The 27,308-nt window shown below is 44.3% G+C and overlaps 1 protein-coding gene across 2 annotated transcripts; it reads right to left on the reverse strand.

The window, feature by feature from the left end:
* Positions 1 to 160: 160 nt before the first annotated feature.
* On the reverse strand, positions 161 to 27,124 carry LOC138959935 (ubiquitin-conjugating enzyme E2-17 kDa-like). 2 transcript variants are annotated; one of them, XM_070331614.1, is made up of 6 exons: positions 26,970 to 27,124; positions 22,355 to 22,418; positions 10,665 to 10,696; positions 9,147 to 9,224; positions 2,785 to 2,890; positions 161 to 2,085 (listed from the first exon to the last, which is right to left on the reverse strand). In XM_070331614.1, the coding sequence occupies exons 1-6, from the start codon at positions 27,066 to 27,068 to the stop codon at positions 1,946 to 1,948; spliced, it is 519 nt and encodes a 172-aa protein (XP_070187715.1). In that variant the 5' UTR covers positions 27,069 to 27,124; the 3' UTR covers positions 161 to 1,945. The 2 variants fall into 2 exon arrangements, with proteins under 2 accessions (XP_070187715.1, XP_070187716.1); XM_070331615.1 differs by lacking the exons at positions 22,355 to 22,418; positions 26,970 to 27,124 and adding an exon at positions 21,179 to 21,302.
* Positions 27,125 to 27,308: the final 184 nt, after the last annotated feature.

A 27,308-nucleotide genomic window follows, 5' to 3' on the forward strand; every position in this document is an offset into this window, starting at 1 on the left:
TTTTTTTCATACAAAAAACAACACAATAAACAAATGTCCATATTTCAGTGTGAGTTGAAATGTAAGTTGAGCTTTATACATTTCACAGTATGTGAATGTGATTCACTGCACACACGCACGCACACACTCACTTGCACCTCAACAGCCAAAATCAATGGTATAAAAGAAAACATTGTTTTTATTTTGTACAATTACATGAGTAACAAGGTAATGGCTGCTGTGTCTGAGCTCAAAATATCACAGTCTTCCTCAGAAAAGCAGTCTCATTCTCTTCACAAAGTATTGAAACAATCCTTAAATTAAGAAGGTTAATTATTATCAAACAAGTAAATACGCTGGGCTGAAAGCACAAACCTAAAATTCTTGTTGGTGATTAAAAACAAAAGGCATGAAAATGTGAACATCACTTCAAACAATCTCAAGAAAGTAAGAGACAAACCTATCGTTCAAGGCATAGGTTAAAGGAGACTGATGTTCATCAAATGGAAGCAGGAGAAGTTAAAAAATAATTGTGTTTATGCTGTCATGACAAAGTACAGGTTTAGAAATCACCGCCCTGAAGTAGAATACCACTCAAGCAAGGCTCAAACTGATGCAGTGGTTTCTTGGAAGAACAGGAAGACACACGGCTTAAACTGACTCACCAGGACACTAAATATCAACAGGCTAAATCAACACTGAATGCGGAGCATGCAACTCTGCGTCATGTTAGTATTGTTACATATAATTGTTGACAAACTTTCCTTCAGCAAAAACTCCTTTCATTATTTTTTCTTTTGAAAATGTGATAATTCAGTTATTAAAATTTGTTTTCTCTCCTTCTGTTGTTAACAACTATGCAAGCCAGCCACAGATCTCTCCTGTTTTTGAATGGGATAAGAGCATTCTGCCACTTGGACACATATAAAAAGAAGAGGCTTGCTGCTTTCTGTGCAGAGTGGGAATACTTTCTGCTACATGAATTTCACAGATTGAATAGATGTCACTAACAGAATTAATTCAGCACAAAAAACAGTCAAGCTGTCTATGTTGGGTACAGTGGAACCCCATTTTTAAGACCCTCCAATTTAAGACTCCTCCCTTATCAAGACCTTGCTTTTTTAGCTTTCCTGTTCATAACCTCTGTAAATGTGCCTCCATTTTAAGACTCCCCCTTTTAAGACCTGATTTTCTCAGATTTTGTTGAGGTCTCAGAAGAGGGGTTCCACTGTATGTGTTCAAGCAAAGCTCTGATCCCATACAAAATCCCCCACTGATCTGTGGTGGTCAACATATCACCAGCACAAGAAGGAATGTATCTTGAAGTGTGTGCCAGTCTGCTCATGTGTTTCAGTATACTTTCCTAACAATTAAAATAATCTGATGGTCAAAGAAACTGCTACCTCATGTCAAATGTTTATTTTTCATGCTATCGTACAGATTGTGAATGAAACAGTCAGAAGCAACACTTTAAGAGCAAATGTACACAAGCTGGCACTCACAGACAAATATTCACTGATCTTAACAAATAATAGAAATGCCTCCACACTGCAAGCCAAAGCCAGCTATCCTACTGTAGACCCCAATGCCTTGTGTATTCTCATAGTGCACGACATTCCAAGACAGTGTGTCATACTGAAAACCTCACCGAAAAGATGAAGCTATTTCTCGTTCACATTTCACAAGTTACCCCTCAAAATTGGCTTGCTGCTGTTCAGCTTTGTCAACAGCTATTCAGTTGTACTATGGCAACTTGTTACTCCACAAACAAACAAAAGAAGGAAAATCAGGCAGCATGTATGAAAGCCAAACAGTCAAGCAAAGTTGCCTTCAAACTTCATGCCCTGTGTCTGGTTTTAAGAACAAAAGGTAACAGGCAAACCACATTTTGTGTAGATGTCTTCTTTCTCTCATTACAGATGATTTGTGTTTGAATGTCTTTCTTTGTAATTCACTGCAGCTGGTGTCACATGGCGTACTTTTTCGTCCATTCTTTGCCAAGATCATTATACCTGGCACGATCAGTCTTAAAGATTCTGGCGATTTCTGGCACTAAGGGATCATCTGGATTGGGTTCTGTTAAAAGTGATGAAATGGACAGGAGAACTGAAACATAAAAACAAAAGGAACATGTTAACATGTTTACCCTTGTACATAACTCTAAAACGCTCGATGCAGGGCTTGTCTTCACACTTTTGAAACGACAGACACCTTTTCCATTTGGAAATTATTAATATCACACATATTTCCAAACATTTAGATATAATGTAGTGTATTACAATTTTGAGAATCACTCTTGTTCATGTCTTGACAGCAGAAAACACACACACACACATCATTCTTTGCTCCCCCGAAATCGGCGTATGCTGCCTAAATGGCGGGGTAAAAACGGTCATACACGTAAAAATCCACTCGTGCTAAAAACATGAGTGAACGTGGGAGTCTAAGCCCATGAACGAAGAAAAAAAGAATCATTCTTTGCAAAGCCCACAGTCTCATCATTCTTTCATGCACACTTTTCCTTGTTTAACTCGCAAAAGCATAACAACACTGCTTCTAAAAGTCCAGAGGTTCTTTGCTGTTGTTAGAGTGGGTAAATAAAAACTCAGTCCTTCAATGCTAAATTTAGTGAGAAATCCCACCATAACAATCCTTCCAAGCTGGTACAGATGTAGACATACAAATGATACAGTGTATCAGTTACAAACATAACTATTAGCTTACAATAGTATTTAAACTAAATTCAAAAGTTTCAAATTGATTCTTACAGCATCTCAAATATAAAAAGAAAGAAGAAATTCTGACCTTTAGAGATTGTGAGTGCTGGAGACCACTGGGACCGGAGTATATCAAGACAAATGCTGCCATTACTGTTTATGTTAGGGTGGTAAATCTTTGTTGTGAACGCAACCTGAAAAGACACCAGTAACATTAAGATTCACAAATGCATAAATCATACACATGAAAATGTTTAAATAGTATGTCATTATTTTTTGTCAAGTCAAAATGGTAATTAATTATACTCTTAGTAGTATTGCCAGATAAAAACAGGCAAATTTACTTGTAAAAGTGTGGCTGGATAAAAATCGAAAATTTTAAAAGTAAATTTTCATTTGATTAATATACTTACCCGAATCACATATAGCATTGACACAGTCTGAGATGCTAAGGTCTGAAAAAGCTTACCCTTACCCGTCTAACATTTTTAAAGGGAAGCAACCCCATCACCAAAAGAGCTAAAAATAGCCATGGTAATGAGCACATACTCTGAGAGTTACCTCCCATTGGTGTGTACTACGTCACTACCTCCATCACAACGTGTCCAAGATCATATGGCTTTAAAGAAACTAAAAAACCATAAGCGGGGTAGGTGGGAGGGTATAAACTATGTGATTCGGGTAAGTATATTAATCAAATGAAAATTTACTTTTAAAATTTTCGATTAAATTACATATTCTTACTCCGAATCACATATAGCAGATAGCTTCAACAAGGCGTTGGGAAAGAAAATCTAACTCACTCAAAAAATCCTTGCCAGAAACTGGCCCGCTGCCAACAAGTCAGGAAGGGCCGATGGAAAAAAAAATCTAACTCACTCTAACACACTTGCCAGGAACTGGCCCGCTGCCAACAAGTCAGGAAGGGACCTGAGAATCATCCTGATTGAATGACAGCCACGATGTCTCTCAGGCAAAACTTGCTAAAGACAACTTCAGACAGCCAGTAAGTTGTGCCCAGCACTTCGTCCAATGGACCGTAAAACGGCACAGGAAGAGACCCCAAGCCCTGGATTAAATGAACCCGAGCCGAGTAGAGGGGAAATCAATCAATCAATGAGGCTTATATCGCGCGTATTCCGTGGGTACAGTTCTAAGCGCAGGGATTTATTATTTTTTTATTTTGTCATTTTTTTTATGCAATTTATATCGCGCACATATTTAAGGCGCAGGGATTTATTTATGCCGTGTGAGATGGAATTTTTTTTACACAATACATAACGCATTCACATCGGCCAGCAGATCGCAGCCATTTCGGCGCATATCCTACTTTTCACGGCCTATTATTCCAAGTCACACGGGTATTTTGGTGGACATTTTTATCTATGCCTATACAATTTTGCCAGGAAAGACCCTTTTGTCAATCGTGGGATCTTTAACGTGCACACCCCAATGTAGTGTACACGAAGGGACCTCGGTTTTTCGTCTCATCCGAATGACTAGCACTTGAACCCACCACCTAGGTTAGGAAAGGGGGGAGAAAATTGCTAACGCCCTGACCCAGGGTCGAACTCGCAACCTCTCGCTTCCGAGCTCAAGTGCGTTAACACTCGGCCACCCAGTCCTTTTGACAATCTGCCCCCCCCCCCCCACCCTTTCTATTGTAAGGAAATGCCAATGCCCGACAAGGCCTGTGAGATAGAGGTCAGCTCAAGAGAAGAGTGACCGATCTCCACACATAAGAGAGAGAGAGAGACACCTGAGTACAAGGTACCAGAGTCCAACTCATGGGAAAAACTCAAGAGCATAAGCGTTCCTGAAGTTCCAAGAACGTGAAGAAACGCTCACCCTCCAAGGCACGCTGTACTGCTTCTCTGCGTTAGAGTCCAAATCTAACCAAGACAAGAATCATTGTACTCCTGGGTAGTGACAGAAAAAACGTCAAAGAAAAAACCTGACTGCGATCTTTGACATCGTCACCCATAAAGCATGCTTGAGAAGGGTGCCGTAAACAGCAGTCTTGCTGCCCTCAAACAAGATGGTCACCAGTTATCCTCTACCCATCCCTGCGAAAGCAGAGAGAGATAGTACGAGGAGGCAGCGACTTACAATTGTACGTAAGCAACCGAAAGTGCGGAAGTCACAGCGGTCGAAGCCTGGTGTGACCGGTGACCATGAACAAAATGGCTAAAAGCCATAGTGTCCGCGGTGGAAGTTTACATTCGTGGCCAAATCAAGAGCCTTCCTGAGTTTGGGCGAAAAACCAGAACGCGTCTGTCTACCTCTGAAAGACTGAGGGCCAGACACGGAGATCAACGGGGAAATGCCGTAGACATAGTTGCCTGTGATAGAAGGGTGACTGTAAAAGGAAACCTAACGGAAATCGTTCTGACTCACCTCATGCTCAGGATGAGGGTGAAGAAAGAAAGAGTAGAAATCCGAAGTCACAGGAACCGGAAATGCCATAGTCACACAGCGAAATGCAGGAGACTATTGCACAGGCCAAGGCTGAGAGCCGTGACGCCCGTAGGACAGCCATTGTTCCGAAGTACCCACCGTACGCAGGTAAACGAAAGAAACGAAAGTTTCAGCTGCCAAAAAAGATGCTGGGCTATGAGCCCACAGCAAAGAAACCGGAACATTAACTAACCCTCTGCCAGAAGGAGAGGACTAGCCAAAACTGAGAGAGGTGGTAAGCCACAAAGGATGACTCCTCAAACCTACATTGCCAAAGACAATGCCCCCTCAGAAAATCTGTATGTTACCTCCAAGGCCAACTCAAGCGCACCTTAAGTTTGGATGAAACACCAGAACAAGTCTGATCGCTAGAGTAAGACAGAGTCAGACTCGGCGAAAGACAAACAAGGCCCCCATAGGTCAGTCGTTGTTTCTTAGAAACCATGACGTAACTATGACGTCGGTAAGAGAAACAACCTCTCCGGCTAGCCGGAAGTGCGACAAAAGCAGCAGCCGGTGGCTGAAACGACTGTTACACTGACTGAGGCCGGAAGCCAGTATACCCGAAGGCCAGCCCTAGATCCGACCAGAAGAGAGTGACAGACCTCAGCGGGTGCTCGAGCTGGTGAACCTAATTCGCTGTGTTAAAATCAGACTGATGCATAAGAATGAAATTGTACTACGTTGCAAGCCCCTGGAGCAATTTTTTGATTAGTGCTTTTGTAAACAAGAAACAATTAACAAGTGGCTCTATCCCATCCCCCCGCCCGTCGCGATATAACCTTGAACGCTTGAAAACGACGTTAAACACCAAAGAAAGAAAGAAAGATAAGAATGAAAATATGAACCCGTCCGATCGATTCAAGCCCCGACCTCACAGTCCCACAATCCATTGGCTGTGTACGGAGACCATCCAATGCGAAAGTGCCCGGGAGGGGACCTCCCGCCATCACTAAAGTGAAGGGCGGAAGGGAGGGGGGGGGTGTGAGATCGGGAGCACTTCATTGGAGGTGGGGCTTGCCGTTATAGAAGCCCCTCCCCCCTCCCGAAACAGTTCTTTTCTCGAACCACGAAAACCAGGATGAGCTTGCCCTTAGGCTGCCGGTTTGGGTTGAGCAGAGGACTGGGCCTGCTTCTGTTGAGTAGGCTTGCTCTGTTTCAACCCGTGTAGAGAGAAGTCGGAGAACTGATGTCCTCTGTTCGACTGGATCTCCTTTTGTCTAGCGTCAAGCGCCAAATGACCAAAAAGATATCCCTCTACCACCGGAGATGCTCTCAAGGTGTTTATCGTACCTGATCCGTGAACTGCGAGTGCGAGAACAAATCCCTCCGACACCAAACTGCGTGAGCATAGTGAAGGGAGGATAGTAGCATCTGCTCTTCATTCACCCCAGCAAAGGCTGAACGAAGAGTGAAGACGTCATCAGCATCCTGATCTACATTGAGTGTGAACAGATCGAGCTAATCGGTCATAGACCACTCGAGTTCTGATGATCGTCTCCGAAAGGATGCAAGTTCCAAAAACTGACGTCCTATCTCCTCTGAAGAGACAAGGGTGTGTTCTGGTACTGACACAACCGAGTCCCTCATAATCTGTTTTACTAGCAGAGGAAGCAATTCCTGCGTCACCAGTAAAGGTGACCGCGGAAGAGCAAAGGATGAATGCAAGTTCCGACTAGAGTTAGGCAAGTTGAACTTCCAAAACACAGAAGGAACAAAAGTAGAAGCCTGTGTAGCCGTAGCTAGCCAAGGCTGAGCCTGTTCCGGAACTTGCCTTGAGGAACAAGAAGAGGAACAGGGACAGAAGGAATACCACTTCAGGCATGAGATGTCTTCGCCAAAACCTGCGAAAGGTGGTATGCCACAGAAGGGGACTCTTCGAACCGGAAGCAGGAGGGGCAACCATAGAGGAAGCTGAAACAGCTGATGCACCTTCTGGAAAATAACGGGAAAAAACTTCCGCCGCAGCTACAAGAGCAACCTGAGCTTTGACGGAAATCCCGAATATGTCTGTTCGCTAGCCACAGACTGAACGTCAGAGTGGTCGAGAGAAGGACAAGGACCGAAGTCACAGTCACCAGTGGCGGAAACGATGCACGGGATAACCGGAAACCCGCGTACCAGGACATCATTTTGACTTATACCCTGACTGGTGTGAGGGTAAGGAAAAGCCGAGTGAACGTCCGAAGCCGAGGGAACTGAATGGACGGAAGCCACCCCACCCGAAGGGTGAAATGATGACTGCCCCGGCCGAGGTGAACCTGAATGCCCGAAGGCCGGCCGCCGTTCCTCACTCACCGACATCCGTACGGAAAGACCAAGAAGAGGAACAGTGTATCCGGACAAAGCCGGAAATGCAACCGACGAAGCCGGAAATGCAACCGACGAAGCCGCAAAATGCGGAAACGAGGATTGCGTAGACTGAGGCCAGAAGCCATAAAGCCCGGAGGGCAGTCTCCGGTCAACCCCAGCACTGACCACGGAGTGAACAAGTGGTGGGGGACCTATGCTTCCGCCCTTGCTCTGAAACGCCCATGAATGCGTAGAACATCGGGGGAGACAGAGCAGAAGTTTTTGTGTATCCGGGCGAAGCCGGAAATGCAACCGACGAAGCCGCACAATGCGGAAACGAGGGTTGCGTAGACTGAGGCCGGCAGCCATAAAGCCCGGAGGCCAGTCTCCGGTCAACCCCAGCACCGACCTCGGAGTGAACGTGTGGTGGGGGACCTATGCTTCCGGTGGGAACCGGAAGCGCAGCAGCCGAGAACGGCTGCCGCCCTTGTTCTGAAACGCCCGAGCACACGGAGCAGAACATCGGGGGAGACAGAACAGAAGAATGCAAGTTGTGAAAGTGCCCCAGAGAACTGTCTCCCAAAAGGGAGTGTCCGGTCGCCTCACGAGGGCTGTTGGACCAGTTCAACTTACCGTCCATGCCGACCACGGCAGTAGACGACGAAAAACAGGAAGCTGATCCCTGGAAAACGTCACAGCCGGCAACGTCACAGAACGCCAAGGAACGAGCGTCACCCACGGACGGGGGAAAAACGACGCTGGCAAACGGCGTAGAATGCAATACTTCTCTCCCAAACTGCGGAACTCTGGAAATAAAGAGCTAAGCAGTATAGACATCAGAGCACCATGCTCCGATGCCTAAAAGAGGGAAAGCAAGAAGAAAAAGAAGACAAAAACATGCTTAACTGCCCCCCAAACAAGTGTTCGTATGGGGCAGAATAAATAACGGACATACCAGTATTACATGCGTAGTACGAAACAACACCAATTACAAACGGTCTGGTAGATCCATGACCTAAGTCTTGATCAATGTCAGCCATGCTGGCCAACAAAAAAGGGGGCCAGACAAAAAGTTACTGGAAAATTTAAAACTAATAAAAGTCAGCAACTACAACAAAATTCCTGTCAAAATAATGACCCAAAAAGGAAAGAGCTTACCAACTACGAAGCAGAAGGCAAGTAAGACGGGTAAGTGGCCAGTGGGTGTCAAACAAACACCAAACCACACAGCCACGAGAGCACCAAAAATCAACAACATACCTGCTCGTCAGTGTTGAAAAAGTCGTATGATCTTGGACACGTGGTGATGGAGGTAGTGACGTAGTACACACCAATGGGAGGTAACTCTCAGAGTATGTGCTCATTACCATGGCTATTTTTAGCTTTTTTGGTGATGGGGTTGCTTCCCTTTGAAAATGTTAGACGGGTAAGCCTTTTCAAACCTTAGCATCTCAGACTGTGTCAATACTATATCATATGTGATTCGGAGTAAGAATATGTAATTTAACTGGTAATTTGACTTCATCAGTATTCTTTTGAACTACATGTACAAACAAAACAAATAAAATTTGAGAGTTACTGAGATAAGAACATTCTAATAAAACACTTTAAATTTTATTGTCAGCGTTTTATCTAAACTGCAAAGTTCCCTGCAAATGCAATACTTTTCTCACCATAAATCAATTTCTTCTCTTTTCTTACCTTTGGTGGTTTAAATGGATAATCTGTAGGAAACTGGATTGTTAAGAAGAACACCCCACCCTGATATGGACTGTCAGGCTGCAAATAAATGAATACATAATTATAATTAAATAAATAATCTAAGTCAGGTACAACTTATCCTGAGTTAAAAATAATGATTGAAGACAAGACCAGCTTCAACTGAAAAACATGGCACAAAACAAGCACCCACATACCCTACACTGCCCAAGGCATAGCTTTACACTAAGGCACGATGCAGCACATTCCGTGATGTTAGCCTGTCTACTCTCTAACAAAATGAAAGAATAAAAGACTCACAAAGTGTCTGCATCTTTGAAACTATTCAGAAGTTACACTTGAAACATCATGTAATCCTCAATACCAAGGACCTTCCTAGTGACCATGTCTCAAATGATTACGTATGCATATAAACAAACAAATCGTCGCTGTAATTCAGAAAACCTCGTATCTTAATTTTTTAGGTTGTTAGCTCCCTTATTTTTTTGGCCCATGTGGTGAGAAAAGCTAGAATCTCCAGCTGCTTTTTAAAGTGAGAAAAAGTTCTTGAGAAAATATTTGTTTCAAAGGAGCGCAAAAAAAAAAAACCACTTCAGTTTAAACTTACAAGGTTTTTGTGCCACACTTGGAGGGAAACTATGTCACAACATGGAAGATGAATATTTACCTTACATTTTTTCAGAGAAAAGTGAAATATGGCCATATAAGGTTAGGTGACAAAGGGAAAAAACGTGTATACATATATAAACTAATTCTGGACGACTACTTCAGATAAAAAGGTCCTATTTCAATATTTTCTCAGCTGTATCGAATATCATTAACAACTGACATTAACACACATTTGGACTGCTATTGCACTGTTTTTAAGAAAATATCAACCCATGGATTGAAGTTATATTTGTTCAGTGATGGCGCTAATATTTTTTCAAACGGGTATGGTACACAAACTTTTATGATGAAAACTATCCAGAAAAAAAAGGTAGGCTGCAGGTCATTGGAACCAGTAAGAGTCCAACTCAGAGTACCGGTTTTGTTGTTTTACCAGCGAAAAAAACGGTAGTTCTAAAAATCAACCGGTAGGTTATACCGGCAGCTAATTATTTTCCATTATTTTTTCATTTCTCTCGGTTAAATACTGGTAATTACCGGTTAACGCCAATACTGCTGATGCGGTGAATTTTCACACCGGTTTTTTTTTGTGTTTCTCAAAACAGCAAAAATTGAGATACTAGGTTTATGAATTACAGCGACGAAATAAACAATGACATAATTGAACTTCACAGTCTGGAGGGTGCGGGTCATGGACGACTCATATGGAATTTTACTGTGTTAATCCCTATTCGGACCCGTGGATTGTGTACAAACTACAATCCATACACTGAAAAGAGGCGTAAAATGTTTATCCCTATTTGACTTTTCAGTATGAACACGGAGAAGATACCCAAATCATCTGGACCAAAACAGCATTCTTTGATCATGAATACATCAAGTAATACTTACAGGTCCCATTATTGTGGCTTGCCAATGAAACACTGGAAAAGAAAGAGAAAACATGAGAAAATAACAGTATGTGTACCAAGAATTTAATTGATAATGGTATGGTCAATTTGAAAAAGTCATAAAACACTTACAAGAAAAGGCATATGCCCAAAACTTATTGAACTCGCAAATATGATACAATTTAAGAGGGGAAGAAAAGCCACGGACAGGTTACCTTTGACGTCACAGATAAGTATGACTTATCTTAAACTTCTGACGCGCTTTGGTGCCCTGAATTGAATTTAAAAAAATTATTTTTACAAAAGGGTTCCTGGTCTAGTATTGTGCTTACTTTTGCTCTTCCAAAATGATGACAAAAACAATGTTTGGTGGCTTGTTGTCAGACCATCAGTTTTTGTTGGTCCTCGGGGAGCATAACACCTTTTGTTATATCTTGATCAACCTTGGCCTTCGTCGATAAAGAGGAAACAAAAGATGATATGGTCCCCTCGGACCAACAACAAAATCTGGTCTGCCAACACACAAGCCACCAAACATCTAATTTCATCACTTTTTGGGGGACCCAGTTGCATCCCAGTTGACAGGATTGATCAGTATTGGTGTTAACCAGTAATTAACAGTATTTTACCGGTTGAAATGAGAAAATACCGGAACAAAAAAGGGTGCAGGTATGACCTACAGGTTGATTTTTGAACTACCGTTTTTTTTCGCTGGTAAAACAACAAAACCAGTATTCTGAGTTGGACTCTTTCTGGTTCCAATGATCAGTCTACGTTTTTTTTATGCATCAAGTTTGCATAAGACTTCCCCATTTAAAAAAATACTATGTATCGATTGGACATTGGATTTCCCTTCTTTGAGCCATGTGACGTCAGAGGCCTACAAAACTTCATATTTGGGCGTTTCAGGTTGACCGAAACTTTTAAAGGAACTACAAAACACACGTCATGTGTTTGATTGCATGTGTGTGTGCAGTTCAATGTCAAAACAACAACAAAGTCAGTACATGACGTGTGTTTTGTAGTTCCTTTAAAGTTTCGGTCAACCTGAAACGCCCAAATATGAAGCTTATGTGTTTGATTGCATACATGTGTGTGTGTGCTCGTTCAATCGTCAAAACAACAACAAAGTCATAGTACCTGAAAGGAATTCGATCGATACATAAATGTTATTTGCGTTTTTGACCAAAATATGACATTTTACACAGATCTCGACAGTCATGGTTCACTCGACCGCTAGCGCAGTCTCGGAGAACAATGACTGTCTCGATCTGTGTAAAATGTCATATTTTGGTCAAAAACGCAAATAACATATATAATAGTGCCATCACTGATTGATACTTGGCTGGCCAAGACAAAAAATGTGTTCTCAGAGTCAGACACTTGAGTGACCTCATTTCTGACACAATGACATCATAGCATGATTTCTTTCACCACTTGTCTAGCCAACAATAATTACCCCAGACACTAACCTGTGACCTCAAATCAAACAAAGACATCATATTTAGATGAGGTAGACTTATTTTCTTGATAGCTCAGTGCATAATTTTAGTAGTGACGGATATGCAGCAAACTATGCTGTGACCTTTAAGTAACAAGAAGAGCAAACGCTCGATCGAGTCACTTTCGCAGTTCTGAATATTATATGAGGCATCAGATGGACAGGAAGAAATTGCTATTCACAACACAATGAGTCACGTTCACATAAAATTTGAGCCCGGTCACTTTTATAGTTTCCGAGAAAAGCCCAACGTTAAGTTGTGTGTTGCCGAACAGAAAAGGCTAGTTATCTCCCTTGTTTTTCTGATAACGTTTGTAAAAGGCTACAGATGTAAATACTTTGATGTAAAGAATAATCCTACAAAGTTTCAATCACATCCGATGAACTTTGTCAAAGATATAAAATGTCTAATTTTTCCTTTGACGCTGACCTGTGACCTTGAAAAAGGTCAAAGGTCAACGAAACCATCGTTAAAGTGTAGAGGTCATTGGAGGTCACGACTAAACAAAATATGAGCCCGATCGCTTTGATAGTTTCCGAGAAAAGTCCAACGTTAAGGTGGTGTCTACGGACGGCCGGCCGGCCTGCCGGCCGGACAGACTAACACTGACCGATTACATAGAGTCACTTTTTCTCAAGTGACTCAAAAATTTGACGAAAACAAGCCAAATTTGTGTCATGTCTGAAAATCATCAAAACCTGCAAGTGTGTGAATTTAAGAGTCATTAGCTTCAAAAACAGAGAAATCCCGAATGTTCGTTCATTTATAATGAACCAAACATGACCCCGCTGTGACCCCAAACTGAGGTCATTTCAGGAGATCATCAAACCCTAGAAGTGTTTAAAGTTTTAAAGCTCTAGCTTCAAAAACATCCTAGATAACTCAACGTTAAGTTCTTTGTCTACAGACGACCATCTGGACAGCCAAATAATACATGTACCGGTACCGCTCATTCTTAAGACTCTCCTGGTCATTCAGGGGAGTCAAAAATACTAGTAATAGTACTACAGCAGATTTACAGAAAGAAAATCTGAGTTGCCAAGTTGCAACACTTGACAGTTCATAGGTTAAGGAAGTATAATGCAATGATAATGAAATTAAACATATGATTATGAAACAAAAGCCTCAACTTCCTTGCACTGAATGCGTCATTTCCCGTCCATTTGACTGTGTTACTGTTAACATCGCAAGTTGTTGAGTGTTAACTTGCTTTTACTTATGTCTGAGTCAAGATAATGCAGTTGTTTTTTAAAATTATTCAAAAGTCTCTCACTAACCCAACCATAAATCAAATCAAGCAGACGCTCCCAGCATTAATTTGTTTTAAATAAAATTAAATGCCCTCTCTTAAGTAAGTAAGTAATGCTGCTTCACTGTAGACAATGTCCCACATTTCACATTATGACAGGGATCACACTATTTATGTTTATCCGACGCATTTCAAAATGAGCTGAAACGTTTTTTACTCATCACGATGTGCATGGCATACGCAAGAATAGTGCGTTTGTTTGTTTGTTTATTTGTTGCTTAACGTCCAGCCGACTACGCAGAGCCATATCAGGACGAGGAAGGGGGGGATGAAGGGGGCCACTTGTCAAGCGATTCCTGTTTACAAATGCACTAACCCATTACTTGTGTCCCAGCAGGCTTTAGTAAAACTAAATTAATACCTACTGGAAGATTACCAGTTTCCAGTATGTTAAAATAGGCTTAACCTAGCAAGAATAGTGCGTCTTGTATTCTCTCCCATGCTAATCCAGGGTAGAAAAATGCATACCTTGACTTTCAGACAATCAAATACACAGCTGCTGTTCTTTGGCAATGAAAACAACTTTTTCAAACAAGGTTGTTCGAAGGATGAACATGCAAAACCAAGTACGCAATAAATTTGCTCTGTCAAAAAAAAAGTCCCCATCGTTTTTTATGTCGTATCTTCGTTTTTAATGCTGGCGCCATCTCTGTACTATAAAAGTATAAGGTTAACTTTGAGTTTGACCATCTGACCCTGCAGATCTGCATTTGAAACAAAGAACCCAGGTTGCGTTCACCATTAATTCAATTATGATGCATTACCTACACGACGTACTACACGATTAATTGATTTTGTTTGTTTGCTTAACCCAATGCCCCCTGAACCGCCCGGCATGGCCCGCCGGAAGTGCCCTATGAAATCCCTGAAACGCCCGGCATGGCCCGCCAAACACTAGGTCACCTACTTTCACTTTCGCTTTGAGCCTTACCTGTAAGGCCTTGCGACCGGATGTGATTAATGCACTTCCTTCTGGCTGCTTCATTCTAGCGTTTGCAGAGTTTGAATCGATGCGATAGTGTGTTAGCTGTGAATTTTCAAAGTTTGAGATTTTTTTTGTCTGACATAATGGCGTTGAACAAAGGTTTGGAAGTATGGTGTTCGATCATGGGGAACTCAGATGACGATTCTGACACGCCTTTCGATGGTTTTCTACTTGAAGAGGTGAAAGGGGATGAGTCTGACATCGATCTGGGTGTTGTTATTCGACAACAGGACTTTCGGGAGGATTTTTCTGGGAGTTTCAACATATATTGGTGTAAATGAGGACTGAAGGCTGACACGTTGAACGTTTTTGAAGAACACTTGCTGGATTTTTTTTTTAAACAACATTTATTACATCGGAAGTGGACAGAACATACTCCCCCGAAATCGGCGTATGCTGCCTGAACGGCGGGGTAAAAACGGTCATACACGTACAAATCCACTCGTGCTAAAAACATGAGTGAACGTGGGAGTCTAAGCCCATGAACGAAGAAGAAGAAGACAGAACATACTTGCATATGAAACTATAGTGTATACTCGAGTTATTCTGCTATCTTCTATATAAATCGAAAATTTTATTGTAAATTTTCATTTAATAAATATACCTACCCGAATCACATGTAGCATTGACACAATCGGAGATGCTAGGTTCTGAAAAGGCTAACCGTCTAAGGGAAGCAACCCCAACCACAAAAAGTGTAAACGTAGCCATGGTAATGACCATACACCCGGGGAGTTACCTCCCATCGTGCATGCCACGTCACTACTGCTACTGAACACGTGGTTCATATCATTCGACCTAAAGAATAAATTCTCCAAATCAAAAGCGGGGTTGGCGGGAGGGAATATACTATGTGATTCGGGTAGGTATATTTATTAAATGAAAATTTACAATAAAATTTTCGATTAAATTACATATTCCTACTCCGAATCACATGTAGCAGATTACAACAACAAGGCGGTGGGAAAGAAAAATCTAACTCACTCAAAAAACCTTGCCAAAAACCTGGACCGCTGCCAAAGAATCAGGGCGGTCCCAGTGGGAAAGAAAATCTAACCCACTCAAAAGCCCTTGCCAGGGCTGGCCCACTGCCAACGGGCAGTGAGGGAACCAAGGAAAGTCCTGATTGACAGCCGAGAAGTATCTCAGACAAAGCGAAAGAGACAACCTCAGAGATCCAGAAAGCTGTGCTCAGCACTTCTTCCAATCTCCTAGCCGTAAAAAACAGCACAGGAATAGACCCAAGCCTTGGATTAATAACCCTGGCGAGCCAAGGGAAAGACAAGCTCCCCCCCCCCCCCCCTTTTATTGGAAGGAAATGCTAATGTCCTGAGAAGATCCGTGCGTAAGGTTGTCCCCTCAACTGAGAAGGACGAACCCCCGCGGTGACCTTAAGACAACCATGCCAAAGTCTGCAAACCTTGGGATGTAGTAAAGCCCAAAAGGCTTGTGAGAAAGAAGTCAGCTCAAAATAAGAGTGACCAATCCCCACGAAAGAGCGAGAGAGAGACATCCAAGCACTAAGTACCAGAGTCCACCTCGAAGAGAAAACTCACAAATAGAAGGTCGCCAGTTATCCCCTACCAGTCCCTGCGAACGCAGGGAGAGAGGTAGCACCCGACAGCAGCCACTTACGACTGTGCGTAAGCTACCGGAAGTGAGGACCCACGGTGGTCAAAAACCGATGTGACTGGCAACCATAAACAAAATGGCTAAAAGCCAGAATGTTCCCAAAACAGTCTGCTTGAAGGTAATCGAGAGTGAATCAAAAACCGAAAGCAGAAAACCAAGACTGGTAAACGTAAACCGTGAAGCCAGCCAGCCATAAGACTCCCGAAACCAGAGTTCTCAGGGAAAAAACAGGCAGTTAACTTCCTAGCCAAATCAAGAGCCTACCTGAGTTTGGCCAGAAACCCAGAGCGCGTCTGTCCCTGTCTGAAGACAGAGTCCAACGCGGAGAAAAACGGACAACCGCCCTAGAGAAAGTTGCCTTTTGTAGCCGGGCGACTGTAAGGAAACCCGACCCAACAGACGTCATCCGGACTCGCCTCATACTAAGATGAGGGAGAAGAGAGGAAAGGCCCAAGACTGAAGTCACAGGAACCGAACCTTAGCTAAACCTCTGCCCGAAGGAGAAGAGTAGCCAAAACCTGAGAGAGAGGAGGAAAGCCACAAAGAACTACTCCTCAAACATCCATTGTCCAAGACAATGCCCCCTCAGGAAAACCTGAATGTTACTTCCGAGGCCAACTCAAGTGAACCTTAAGTTTGGACGAAACACCAGAACGCGTCTGATCACTAGAGAAAGACAGAGTCCGACTCAATGAAAGACAACAAGGACCAAAGTCCGAACGTTTGTGGCCAAACAGGGGTAACCTGAAGCCAGAGAACCCCACAAGCCACAAGAAACGGGAAGGCAACAACCACCATCGCCGCAACGTGGAATGGCTGTTGCCCGGCCAAGGCTGCCTATTGGCTGCCAGCTTAGCTTAACCAGAGGAATGAGCATGCTTCTGCTAAGCATGTTTCTGAGTATGCTAGCCCCACCTTCCTTCAACCCTTGTAAAGCAGTCAGAGACCTGGTGATCTCTACTCGACTGAATCTCTACTGCAGGCAAAGTTTAAGCGACTCTCTTTGACTGTTCAGGGAACTGAGAATGCGAAAGAAACGAGTCCCTCCGACACCCGCCGTACGAGCGTAGAGAAGGAAGGGCAGCCTCATCTGCTCCATGCTCACCCTAGCAAGGGCTGGCCAACAGAGTAGAGAAAGGAGGCAAGTTCCAAAGGCTGAATAAGCAAGAAGGAACAAAAGGTGAAGCCCGTGTAGCCGAAGCCAGCCAAGGCTGAGCATGTTCCGGAACTGAACCATAGTAGAAACAGCGGCAGAACCAAAACACTAGAGATACCACCTTCGGGAGGAGATGGCCTAGCCAAAACCTGCAAACCGTGGTACCTACAAAAGGTGACTAAGGAACCGGAAGTAGAAAAAACATCCTATCTTCACGGAACGGAAGTCCGACATCGACAACAAAGTCAACCAACAAGGAAGCCACCAATGTCGATGCACCCAAGGGAAATCCTGAGCCGAAGCTTGAGCTTCGACGGAAATCCAGAACGTGTTCGATTGCTGACTAAAGACTGAGAACCAGAATAGCTCAGCTACGAACGCAAACCGAAGTCACAGTTGCTGGTGGTAAACTGATGAATGAGATGACCGGAAACCGGAAAACCATCCAACCGGAAAAAGACCTGACTTATCCCCCTACTGACGGTCGTGAATAGGGGAAACGTCCAGGGCCACCCGAACTGAATAGGCAGTAAACGCAACACCCAACAGGTAAAGTGAAGACTGCCCCGGCTGAGGCTAAAAGCCTAAATGCCCGTAGGCCAGCCGCTGTTCCTCACCCACCGACCTCCGAAGGAGTGTCAGGAAGAGGAGAAGTGTATCCGAACAGAGCCGGAAATGCAGCAGACAAAACCGCAAAAAACGGAAGCGAAAGTTGCATAGAGTAGACTGAGGCCGGAAGCCCAAACGCCCGTAGGCCAGTCCTCTGTCAACTCCAGTCAAAACCGCAACGTGTACTTGAAATGGAGGACTTATGCTTCCAGTAAAACCGGAAACACCACGCCGACAACGGCTGCCGCACTTGTGAAACACAAATGCCCACGACGGAACAAGAGTGAGACAGAACAGAAGAGGACTGGGGCCGGAACCCGAACGCCCGTAGGCCAGTCCTCAATCAACCCCAGACAAGCCACTACGTGCGCTTGTGATGGAGAACCCATGCTTCCAGACAGGAAGTGTAGGAGGCCGAAGCCCCGCCCGGGAAAACCTTCGACGTGACCTCTGCCGCAGCTTAGAGGACAGCGTTAAGCCTTTTTTCCCAATAACCAGCACGTGTGGAATCGCTGACGACAGACTGAATGTCCGACACAACCGGCGAAAAAACCGAAGTCCACGTACTGGTGGAAGGCCGGTGAAACGGCATAACCGGAAAACCGGAAATCCGTCCCCCCCGACGTCGTCCTAACTCATGCCTCGACCAGGCTAAGAGAGAGAAGACGGCAAGTCTGCAGCCGCAGGAACCGGAACGGCAGTCGACGCGACAACCGAAGGTTGAAACGCTGACTACAACGGCCAGAGCTGAGACAAAACCTGCCCGAAGGGCTGGCGTTGCTCCTCAGCTACCGACATCCGGGAGGAAGTGGAAGCGAAAGGAGCAGTAAATCCGGGCGGAGCCGGAAAGCACCAGACGAGACCGCGAAAAGCGGAAGCGCCGAATGCGAGGACGGAGGCCGGAAGCCCGAATGCCCTAAAGGCAACGTCCGGTCAACCCCGGAAACGACCACAGCGGGTGCGTACGTCAGAGGACCTATGCTTCCAGCGAGTGCCGGAAGCGCAGCGCCAGAAAACGGCTACCGCCATTGCTCCGCCACACAATGGTCTTCGAGGAAGCCAGGGTGTGACTGAACAGAGGACGAATGCCCGGGGGGCAACGTCCGGTCAACCCCGGAAACGACCACAGCGGGTGCGTACGTCAGAGGACCTATGCTTCCAGCGAGTGCCGGAAGCGCAGCGCCGGAAACGGCTACCGCCACTGCTCCGCCACACAATGGTCTTCGAGGAAACCAGGGTGCGACTGAACAGAGGACGAATGCCCGGGGGGCAACGTCCGGTCAACCCCGGAAACGACCACGGCGGGTGCGCACATCGGGGGACCTGGTCAACCCCGGAAACGACCACAGCGGGTGCGTACATCGGGGGACCTATGCTTCCGGCGAGTGCCGGAAGCGCAGCAGTCGGAAACGGCTAGACAACTCCGGAAACGACCCCAGCGGGTGCGTACGTCGGAGAAGTAGCCGGAACCAACTGCCGCCATTGCTCAGCCACACAACGGTCTTCAGTGAAGCCAGGGTGCGACTGAACAGGGGTTTGCGGGTCGTGAACCCGCCGAAAAGAGCTGTGTCCCAGCAGGGACTGTCCGACGGCCTCACGAGGGCCTGTGGACCAGCTCGACTTACTTGAATCGCCAACCACAGCGGTAGAAGACGAAGAAGCAAAACATCCGCCCGAGACAACGTCTCGGCCGGAAGCGTCAAAGAAGCCAACAAGGTGACGTCGCCCACAGACAGCGGGACCAACGGAAGACGCAGGCTTGGAACGCGAAAATTTCTTCACAAAGATAACGCAGACACCTGCAACACCTGATCTGCTAACAGCAGAGAAGGCGAGGAGAAGAAACAGGACGTACAACAGTATATGACTGCCCCACAAAGTGTTTGATCGAGGCAGAAAGAGTAACGAACAAAACATAACAAACATGTTAAATCCGAAACCACGACAAGTCCTACGGACTCGTAGATACCTGCTAAAGCCTAGCCAAGTAAACCACTGTCAGCGACGCTGATACACAAAATGGCGGCCAAGCGATAAGTTACTGGACAAAATTTAGAAGTCCAAAACGGACGAAAATTAAGCAATAACAAAAATTCCTGTCAAAGTAATGACGAAATATGAAATGGCTTACCAACTAACAAAGCAGAAGGCAAAAACGCAGGTAAAGTAAGGAGAACCTCACCATAACATAGGCCTAGCCACATAAATAAGCTGTCAGGAAAGCTGAGCAACCGAACGTGGCGGCCACAAGATAAGTTACTGAAACGCATTTAGGAGTCCAAACGGACAAAAAGTCAGCAACTATAGATAAATTCCTGTCAAACTAAAGACAAGAAGGAACAAGCTTACCAACTAAACAAAGCAGCAAGCAAGTAAGAAGGTAAAATTACGTTTACCTCCAAAATACATCGGCCTAGCCACAAAAATCTGTCAACTCATGCTGACAACAAAAATGGCGGCCAACAGTAGTCACTGAAATATCACAGGTCCAAACACGGACGAAAATCAGCAACTACAACAAATTTCCTGTCAAAATAATGACCAAAATGGAAAGAGCTCACCAACTACGAAGCAGGAGGCAAGATAGACGGTAACGTGGCCGGTGGGTGTCAAAACAACACCAAACAGCGCAGCCACAGGGGAGCCCAAAAATCAACAACCTGCTCCCTCGAAAGCTGTAAGGTCGAATGATATGAACCATGTGTTCAGTGGCAGTAGTGACGTGGCATGCACGATGGGAGGTAACTCCCCGGGTGTATGGTCATTACCATGGCTACGTTTACACTTTTTGTGGTTGGGGTTGCTTCCCTTAGACGGTTAGCCTTTTCAGAACCTAGCATCTCCGATTGTGTCAATGCTACATGTGATTCGGAGTAGGAATATGTAATTTAATGTGAGTACTCTATGATTTTATATGAATTGTTTTGTTTTGTATGTGTGCATGTTGTGCGGAGTAGTTTTCCTTTGCTCAGGATTAAGAAGGCTGCCTGCCATTTTTTTGTCAGGGGGCATTGGGTCAACGCCCAGCCGACCACGAAGGGCCATATCATTATCAGGGCGGTGCTGCTTTGACATATAACGTGCGCCACACACAAGACAGAAGTCGCAGCACAGGCTTCATGTCTCACCCAGTCACATTATTCTGACACCGGACCAACCAGTCCTAGCCAAGTCAAGTCAAGATTTATTTCAAAACTAGCAGTTAAGCCCGGCTTCGCCCGGGAGTAAGCGGAGCCCTGTAGCAATTTAAGACGCTCGCTATCCCATTATCATTAGCTTTACCTCCTTTGTTTGGATACAAAAAAAGAGTTATCTCCCTTACCTTCTAGAAATTTCCGAAACTGTCCAGTTAATTTTTCATTCTTCATTTCTTCCCCTCATAGGAGCAATAGCGAGTCTCTAATATCACTGGCATGATGTGCTTGCTACAGGTGAACAGTAGGCACTGAACTGGTCTTGCACCATATAGGCTGTATTCAATAAATGGGAGGTCCATAATCTGAAAAAGGAAACAATGAATCGAGAAACTAAAACCCAGGTGCACATCTGCGGCACCTAGGGAGTGTACGTGCACACTATCTTGTTCCTGCCTCTTGCCATCTCAGAGGTATGGCGACCACAGACAAAAAAGAGTTATCTCCCTTACCTTTTAGAAATTTCCGGAACTGTCCAGTTAATTTTTCATTCTTCATTTCTTCCCCTCATAGGAGCAATAGCGAGTCTCTAATATCACTGGCATGATGTGCTTGCTACAGGTGAACAGTAGGCACTGTACTGGTCTTGCACCATATAGGCTGTATTCAATAAATGGGAGGTCCATAATCTGAGAAAGGAACAATGAATCAAGAAACTAAAACCCAGGTGCACATCTGCGGCACCTAGGGAGTGTACGTGCACACTATCTTGTTACTGCTTCTTGCCATCTCAGAGGTATGGCGACCACAGACAGACACACACACACACACACACACACACACAGACAGACACTCTCTTTTATTTATATGTATAGATACTAACCCCATAATGCCAGACGCCAGGCGGAGCAGCCACTAGATTGCCAATTTTAAAGTCTTAGGTATGACCCGGCTGGGGTTCGAACCCACGACCTCCCGATCACGGGGCGGACGCCTTCCCACTAGGCCGTGCCGGTACGATTAATTGATATGACCTTGAAATATGATGAGGGTATTATATCTGGAAGTTATCCAACCTAGAAGCGTATAAAGCTGTAATAGCTCTGGCTTCAAAAACTTTCAAGAAAATTACAATTCTCCTTTTTTGACCTGAACTAGACCCCACCATGACCTTGACAACCAGACTTGCAGCATGTCTCGAGGTCATCAAAAAGACGTGTGAAAAAGGTTCAAAGTCAAAGCTCTAGCTTTAACATCCCAGAAAATCTCAACGTAGAATTGTTTGTATGAACACAGCCATACAGTGATACTCTTTATTACAAATTTATCTGCTTACTCGGGCGAGTCAAAAAGAAAGTACATACTGTCTTCCCCAACCGGTCCTGCAGAACATGTTGGAGGGGGATCACGGCCGAGGTCCTGCAGCTCCTGCATAAATTTACAAATCAAATCATCAGTTACGTTTGCTGTCAAGTTGGCATGGGTATCTAAAATGATACATACACTTATAACGTCTGCTCACCTTTTCCCATCCTGCCCTGTCGAGTATTAACAATCAAGGAGAGGTATCTGAAGGTTCAGTGAAACTGAACAGATCTTACCAATACACCTTAGGTTTAGGCCGAGGATGTTCCAATGGGCCCTCCTTTTCAATTTTTCAGGTCCTGTCTCAAGATAGGCCTAATGGTCCTAAGAGGATGTAAAAACGGACTATTACATTTTTCAGGTGGCTTCCTCTGACCTGAGGATGCAAGCACGACAGGAACAAGCTCAAGAGACTGCATAGCCAAATATATCCTGAATAAACCTTTCTGCGTATCAGTGTATATGACTGCTTTACATGCAACTGCACTTCTGGTACAGTGGTAGGCTTATTCAGTAATTGAAAGCTTTACAAAATATTTCATAGAATTTTAAGAAAAAAAAATCACACTCTGGAATATCTGTCACCAACTCCTCTTTTTGGCTCTTGTAAGTGTAGCCTATGCGATGCTAACTTTTGTCTGTTTGTGCGTGCGTGCGTATGTATGTATGTCTGTGGTAGAAACTTTAACATTTGACTGAACACCGAAATACTAATTTTACCTGGTTATTATTCAAGCAACAGCTTCAAAGTATTGAAGCAATGATCAACATTTCGTCGGCATGTATGTAGTTAAAGTGTGTATCCAAAGAAAACGGGTGGTGGGGGGTTTTGGGGGGGTAAAAACAGCTGACTGGTTTGTGTCGTGTGTGGTATGTAGACCAGGTCAGGGGTCAAGGTTAGGTCAGATCGTGTGAAGCATTGTGGTATAGATACAGTTATCACCGAGCTGCAGTTCGCCGATTCGCCATTCGGAGAAGACGATTTCACATTGTTCGGTTTCGTAGCTCCAGAAAAATAGATAAAGAAGATACCAAAGGAGATTTCCTACAGGTTAATCTGCACAGCATGTTTCCAGTGTCTGCGCGAGGAAGCGCTGTCGAAAGCGCAGTGTCGATCTGGCCATCTGGCAGTCGTGTCCCCGAAACTAGTTCAGTCAAATTGGACAGCTTGTTACTATCATCCCGCCCACCCTACTTCCACATGGGTCATTCTCAGAAATGGTGGTCCAAAGTGTTACATACAAAGTAAAAAATAAAGTGTCAAGAAATACAAAATAATTGTTTTTACTATGAAGTCTATTGTTTGCTATACATAATAATGCAAAAATTAGACAAAAAGAGTAATTGGTTGCTAAATAAGACGTTTTAAAGTGTTGTATTTACGTGATGAATGTTGTAACATTGAAACCAAATTCCAACTTTAAACCACCTAAGCCTTCAATCCTTTGTGCATTTTTTATCAGTTCTGCAGTATTTTTGTGTTCTACCCAACACATTCTAGTTATGAAAGGTAAGGACTTCAACTAATATTGGTAAAAAATGACATTTTGAACAAAACTAAGGTGAATGTCGCAACACAGAAACGAAATGCTTGAACCACTTTCGGTTTCTGTGCGACAGACATGAATCTGCACTGTTTGGCCTTTCCTGCCGGCAAAACCCGTCTGACCCAAAATAACCACACAAAACACAATTCGTCCGAGTTTGCTGTATTTGTTGAAAGTTCCTGTTGCGTTCAGATTACCCATTTTAAGTACTTGATGAATGTCGAACATCGACGATCAGAGGATACGAAAACTTCTTGGCTGCTTTGTTCCGCTAAACTTCGCGCTTTGAGAGACTGTTTGCACTCGATATCCTTCCGACACTACATTGTCGCCATCCGCGGTGTGTAAGTTTGTGACAAAGCTTTGCAGGCTCGACAATTAAGTAAAAACCATCTTCAGTCGTAACGTAGGTCAGGAAACGACGCCATGAGTTTCAGCAAATGATATGATTCTGGTGTTTTCTGTGAATATTTGGCTGTGATTCAAAGGACTATTTTTTTGTTCGAACTTCCTGTGCGCTAAAGAGCTAAAAATAGCCGTGATGTGGCAAAGTCATGGAGCACATTGCTGTCCAATGTTCGCGCGTCGAGTCCGGATACGATGCGTTACGACATTCATAATTTTTTGTTCGAAGCCCGTAACTTCAAATTCAGCGTGAGTTTTTGCAAAGATGTGTTGCTACGTCCAATACTGAACTCCTGACTGTCGATTGCAGTAATTTGTTGGTGTTTGCATGTTTGCATTTAGCCATGAGACTGAACATATTGTTGATCACGAAAGTCGTGTAACGCTTCGGCGATCCGGAAACGGCCGAACTTCGCAATTGAAAAGCACACAAAAACAACACCAACGTATAGAAACCATTTTTATTGACATACAACAATGCTTTAATGTCTCAGGAATAGATTCAGATGAAAAAAGTCGTGGTAGAAATAATTTTAATTTACTTTTTCATGATTTCAAATGTGTCACCCCTACTCACTCTCACTGGACCACCATTTCTGAGAATGACCCACATACAGGGTTAACAGCAGGGCCTCGCATCCACGTCGGACATCGGACATATGAGGATATTTTTTTCAAATGTCCTATACATTTTTCATGCAGGAGGACAAATGTCCTATTGTTTTTGTCACAAAGTGGTCAATGTCCGATTATTCTATCATTTGATCCAGACATCGTCAGTACTTCTCAATTTACAGTAGTTTGAATGCTAATTTATCGATGTATTGCGAAGCGATGTGTAGCAGACGAAATTAGACACTTTGTGCCTCTAGTACCAAAGAGTTTCCAAGGCTCGCAACTCGGAATGCTCGAAGCCAGTTGAGAGTTGCCTCCCTTCGCGCTTTCCCCCGAAAATAACAAACATGCCGCCTAAACGAAAACTGAACCCAGAAAAGGGACCGAAGAAATTACACTTCAAGTCCCTTCCCTCATCATCTGTCAGTAGCACGAAAACTGAGCTTCCTCCAGCCCCAGAGCAGTTAGAGCCCGATCGCCCAGGTGAGAATGTCGATCGCGATAGTCAAACATCGGAGCCGAAGAAAGACACTACCCCCTCCCTCACCCCCACGCGTAACTTCATCTCAAGCTTGATGCGTGTGTACCTGGAGAGGCCAAAGGATGACATTCACAAGTCACAGTGGGTGGTGAAGGTTGTTGAAAAGTGGACATCCCAGGGCCGGACTAGGCGAAGAGGAGGGGGGGTGTTGCCAGTGGTGGCCCAGGGGGACATCCCCCCTGGCGGCAGGGGCGGATCAGTTCATTTTATGACTGTTTTTTTTCAAAAGTATATTGTGAAGATATGGGTGTGAAGGCGCGAAGCGCCGAGCCGACGGCGCGAAGCGCCGAGCTTGCTAGGGGGGTCCGGGGGCATGCCCCCCCGGAAAATTTTGAAAAAAAGGATGCAAAATGGTGCAATCTGGTGCATTCTGAGGATGATCATTACCAGTTTCAGGCAGCAGATTTTGTCACTGATTAATACCCCAAAAATTGAAACTCAATGTAAAATAAAGAAATGCATACCTCATTCAATATTTTTATTTTTTGGCTGGGGGGGGGGGGGGGGGGGTCCGGAAACCCTAGAACCCACCACCCCCCCGTCGTTGTGGGGGTCAGGGGGCTTCGCCCCCTGAAGCTGACGGGTAGGTCATATTCTGAGATAGGAAAATGGTCGCTCCTTGCATGAAACGGCATAAAATAAGCAATAATAAAAAAAATTTTAAATAAGTAAGGTACATGTTTAGGCTAGGGGGGGGGTTGCGCAACCCCCATAACCCCCCCGGTAGTCCGGCCCTGCATCCACGAGGAAGCGAATGCTCTTCAGCAAAAGAAAGGAACCAGCACAGTAGTTGAAGTTCAGAGACAGAAACACTGCACTGTCACCGACTCAATGTAATTTATTTTATATTTTCTGTTACCTTTTTGCCAAGAAAAGTATTTTTGTTCTTTTACCCTCGTGCCAAGAAACTAGTCAAGTTTAATTATATTTACGTTTTGTTACGGGAAAAAAATGTCCTATTGATTTGTTTTTGTTTATCACTTTTACATTGGCCAGGACATTTGTCCTATGCTACCTCTCATGGATGTGATACCAACAGTAGTAATAACTGGCCCCTTCCAATAAAGGACACCTTCTCCTGAAATCAAGAGTCAATCTTGGTTTCAAGGATGTCGTTTCATCGCAGGCATTACTAATAGTATATCAGCTACGAAATCTTTCCTTCTTTCCAGCTCTGATAGTCCCGACACCACCAACTGGCAACTGAAAATCGTTGCTTACAACTTCACTACATACATCAAATAAGAAGGAATTCAACTTCATCTTCAACAGCTAAAACTGCCAGTATCTACCAGTGAAACTTATCCACGATCTCGCCTGTGTTGAAAAGCTGTGTAAGTTCCGCTAGATGCGCGTCAGTGTGTGGAAACCGTAAAGGGTGTTGGATAAGGAGCAGCCTCATGCTCTCCCGTGGTGCCCTACAAGATTCCGCGTCTGTTGGCTAAAACTCTCGTCACTTTCAATTAACTTATCACAGAATGAAGAAAAAGTATAATATCTACATACCTTGTGTAACCTTTTCAGAGCCATTTTGTTTGATTTGGTTTTGTATGGCAAGAAAGTTTTTGTACCCTGACTTGATAAGTGTCCTTCTGGATGTTTCATTCACAACAAGCGCATGCGCAGTTATTGAAAATCCGGTCATGTGACGTAGTGAGTCAAGGCATCTATTTTGAGAAACTGAGTTTTCGTCTTAGTATTAGTGCAGTAACCCCGTTGCAAAGTTAGTTCTGTGCTTACCAGTTCAAACCAGATAATCCTACCAACCTTCCGTGTTCGTTGTGTACTTGAGTCGTCAGCACAGTGACTAGACATAAGTGCTTGCAGGCTAATTTTGACTGTATG

Source organism: Littorina saxatilis, linkage group LG2 (assembly GCF_037325665.1).
Source record: "Littorina saxatilis isolate snail1 linkage group LG2, US_GU_Lsax_2.0, whole genome shotgun sequence".
NCBI classification, from domain to species: Eukaryota; Metazoa; Mollusca; class Gastropoda; order Littorinimorpha; family Littorinidae; genus Littorina; species Littorina saxatilis.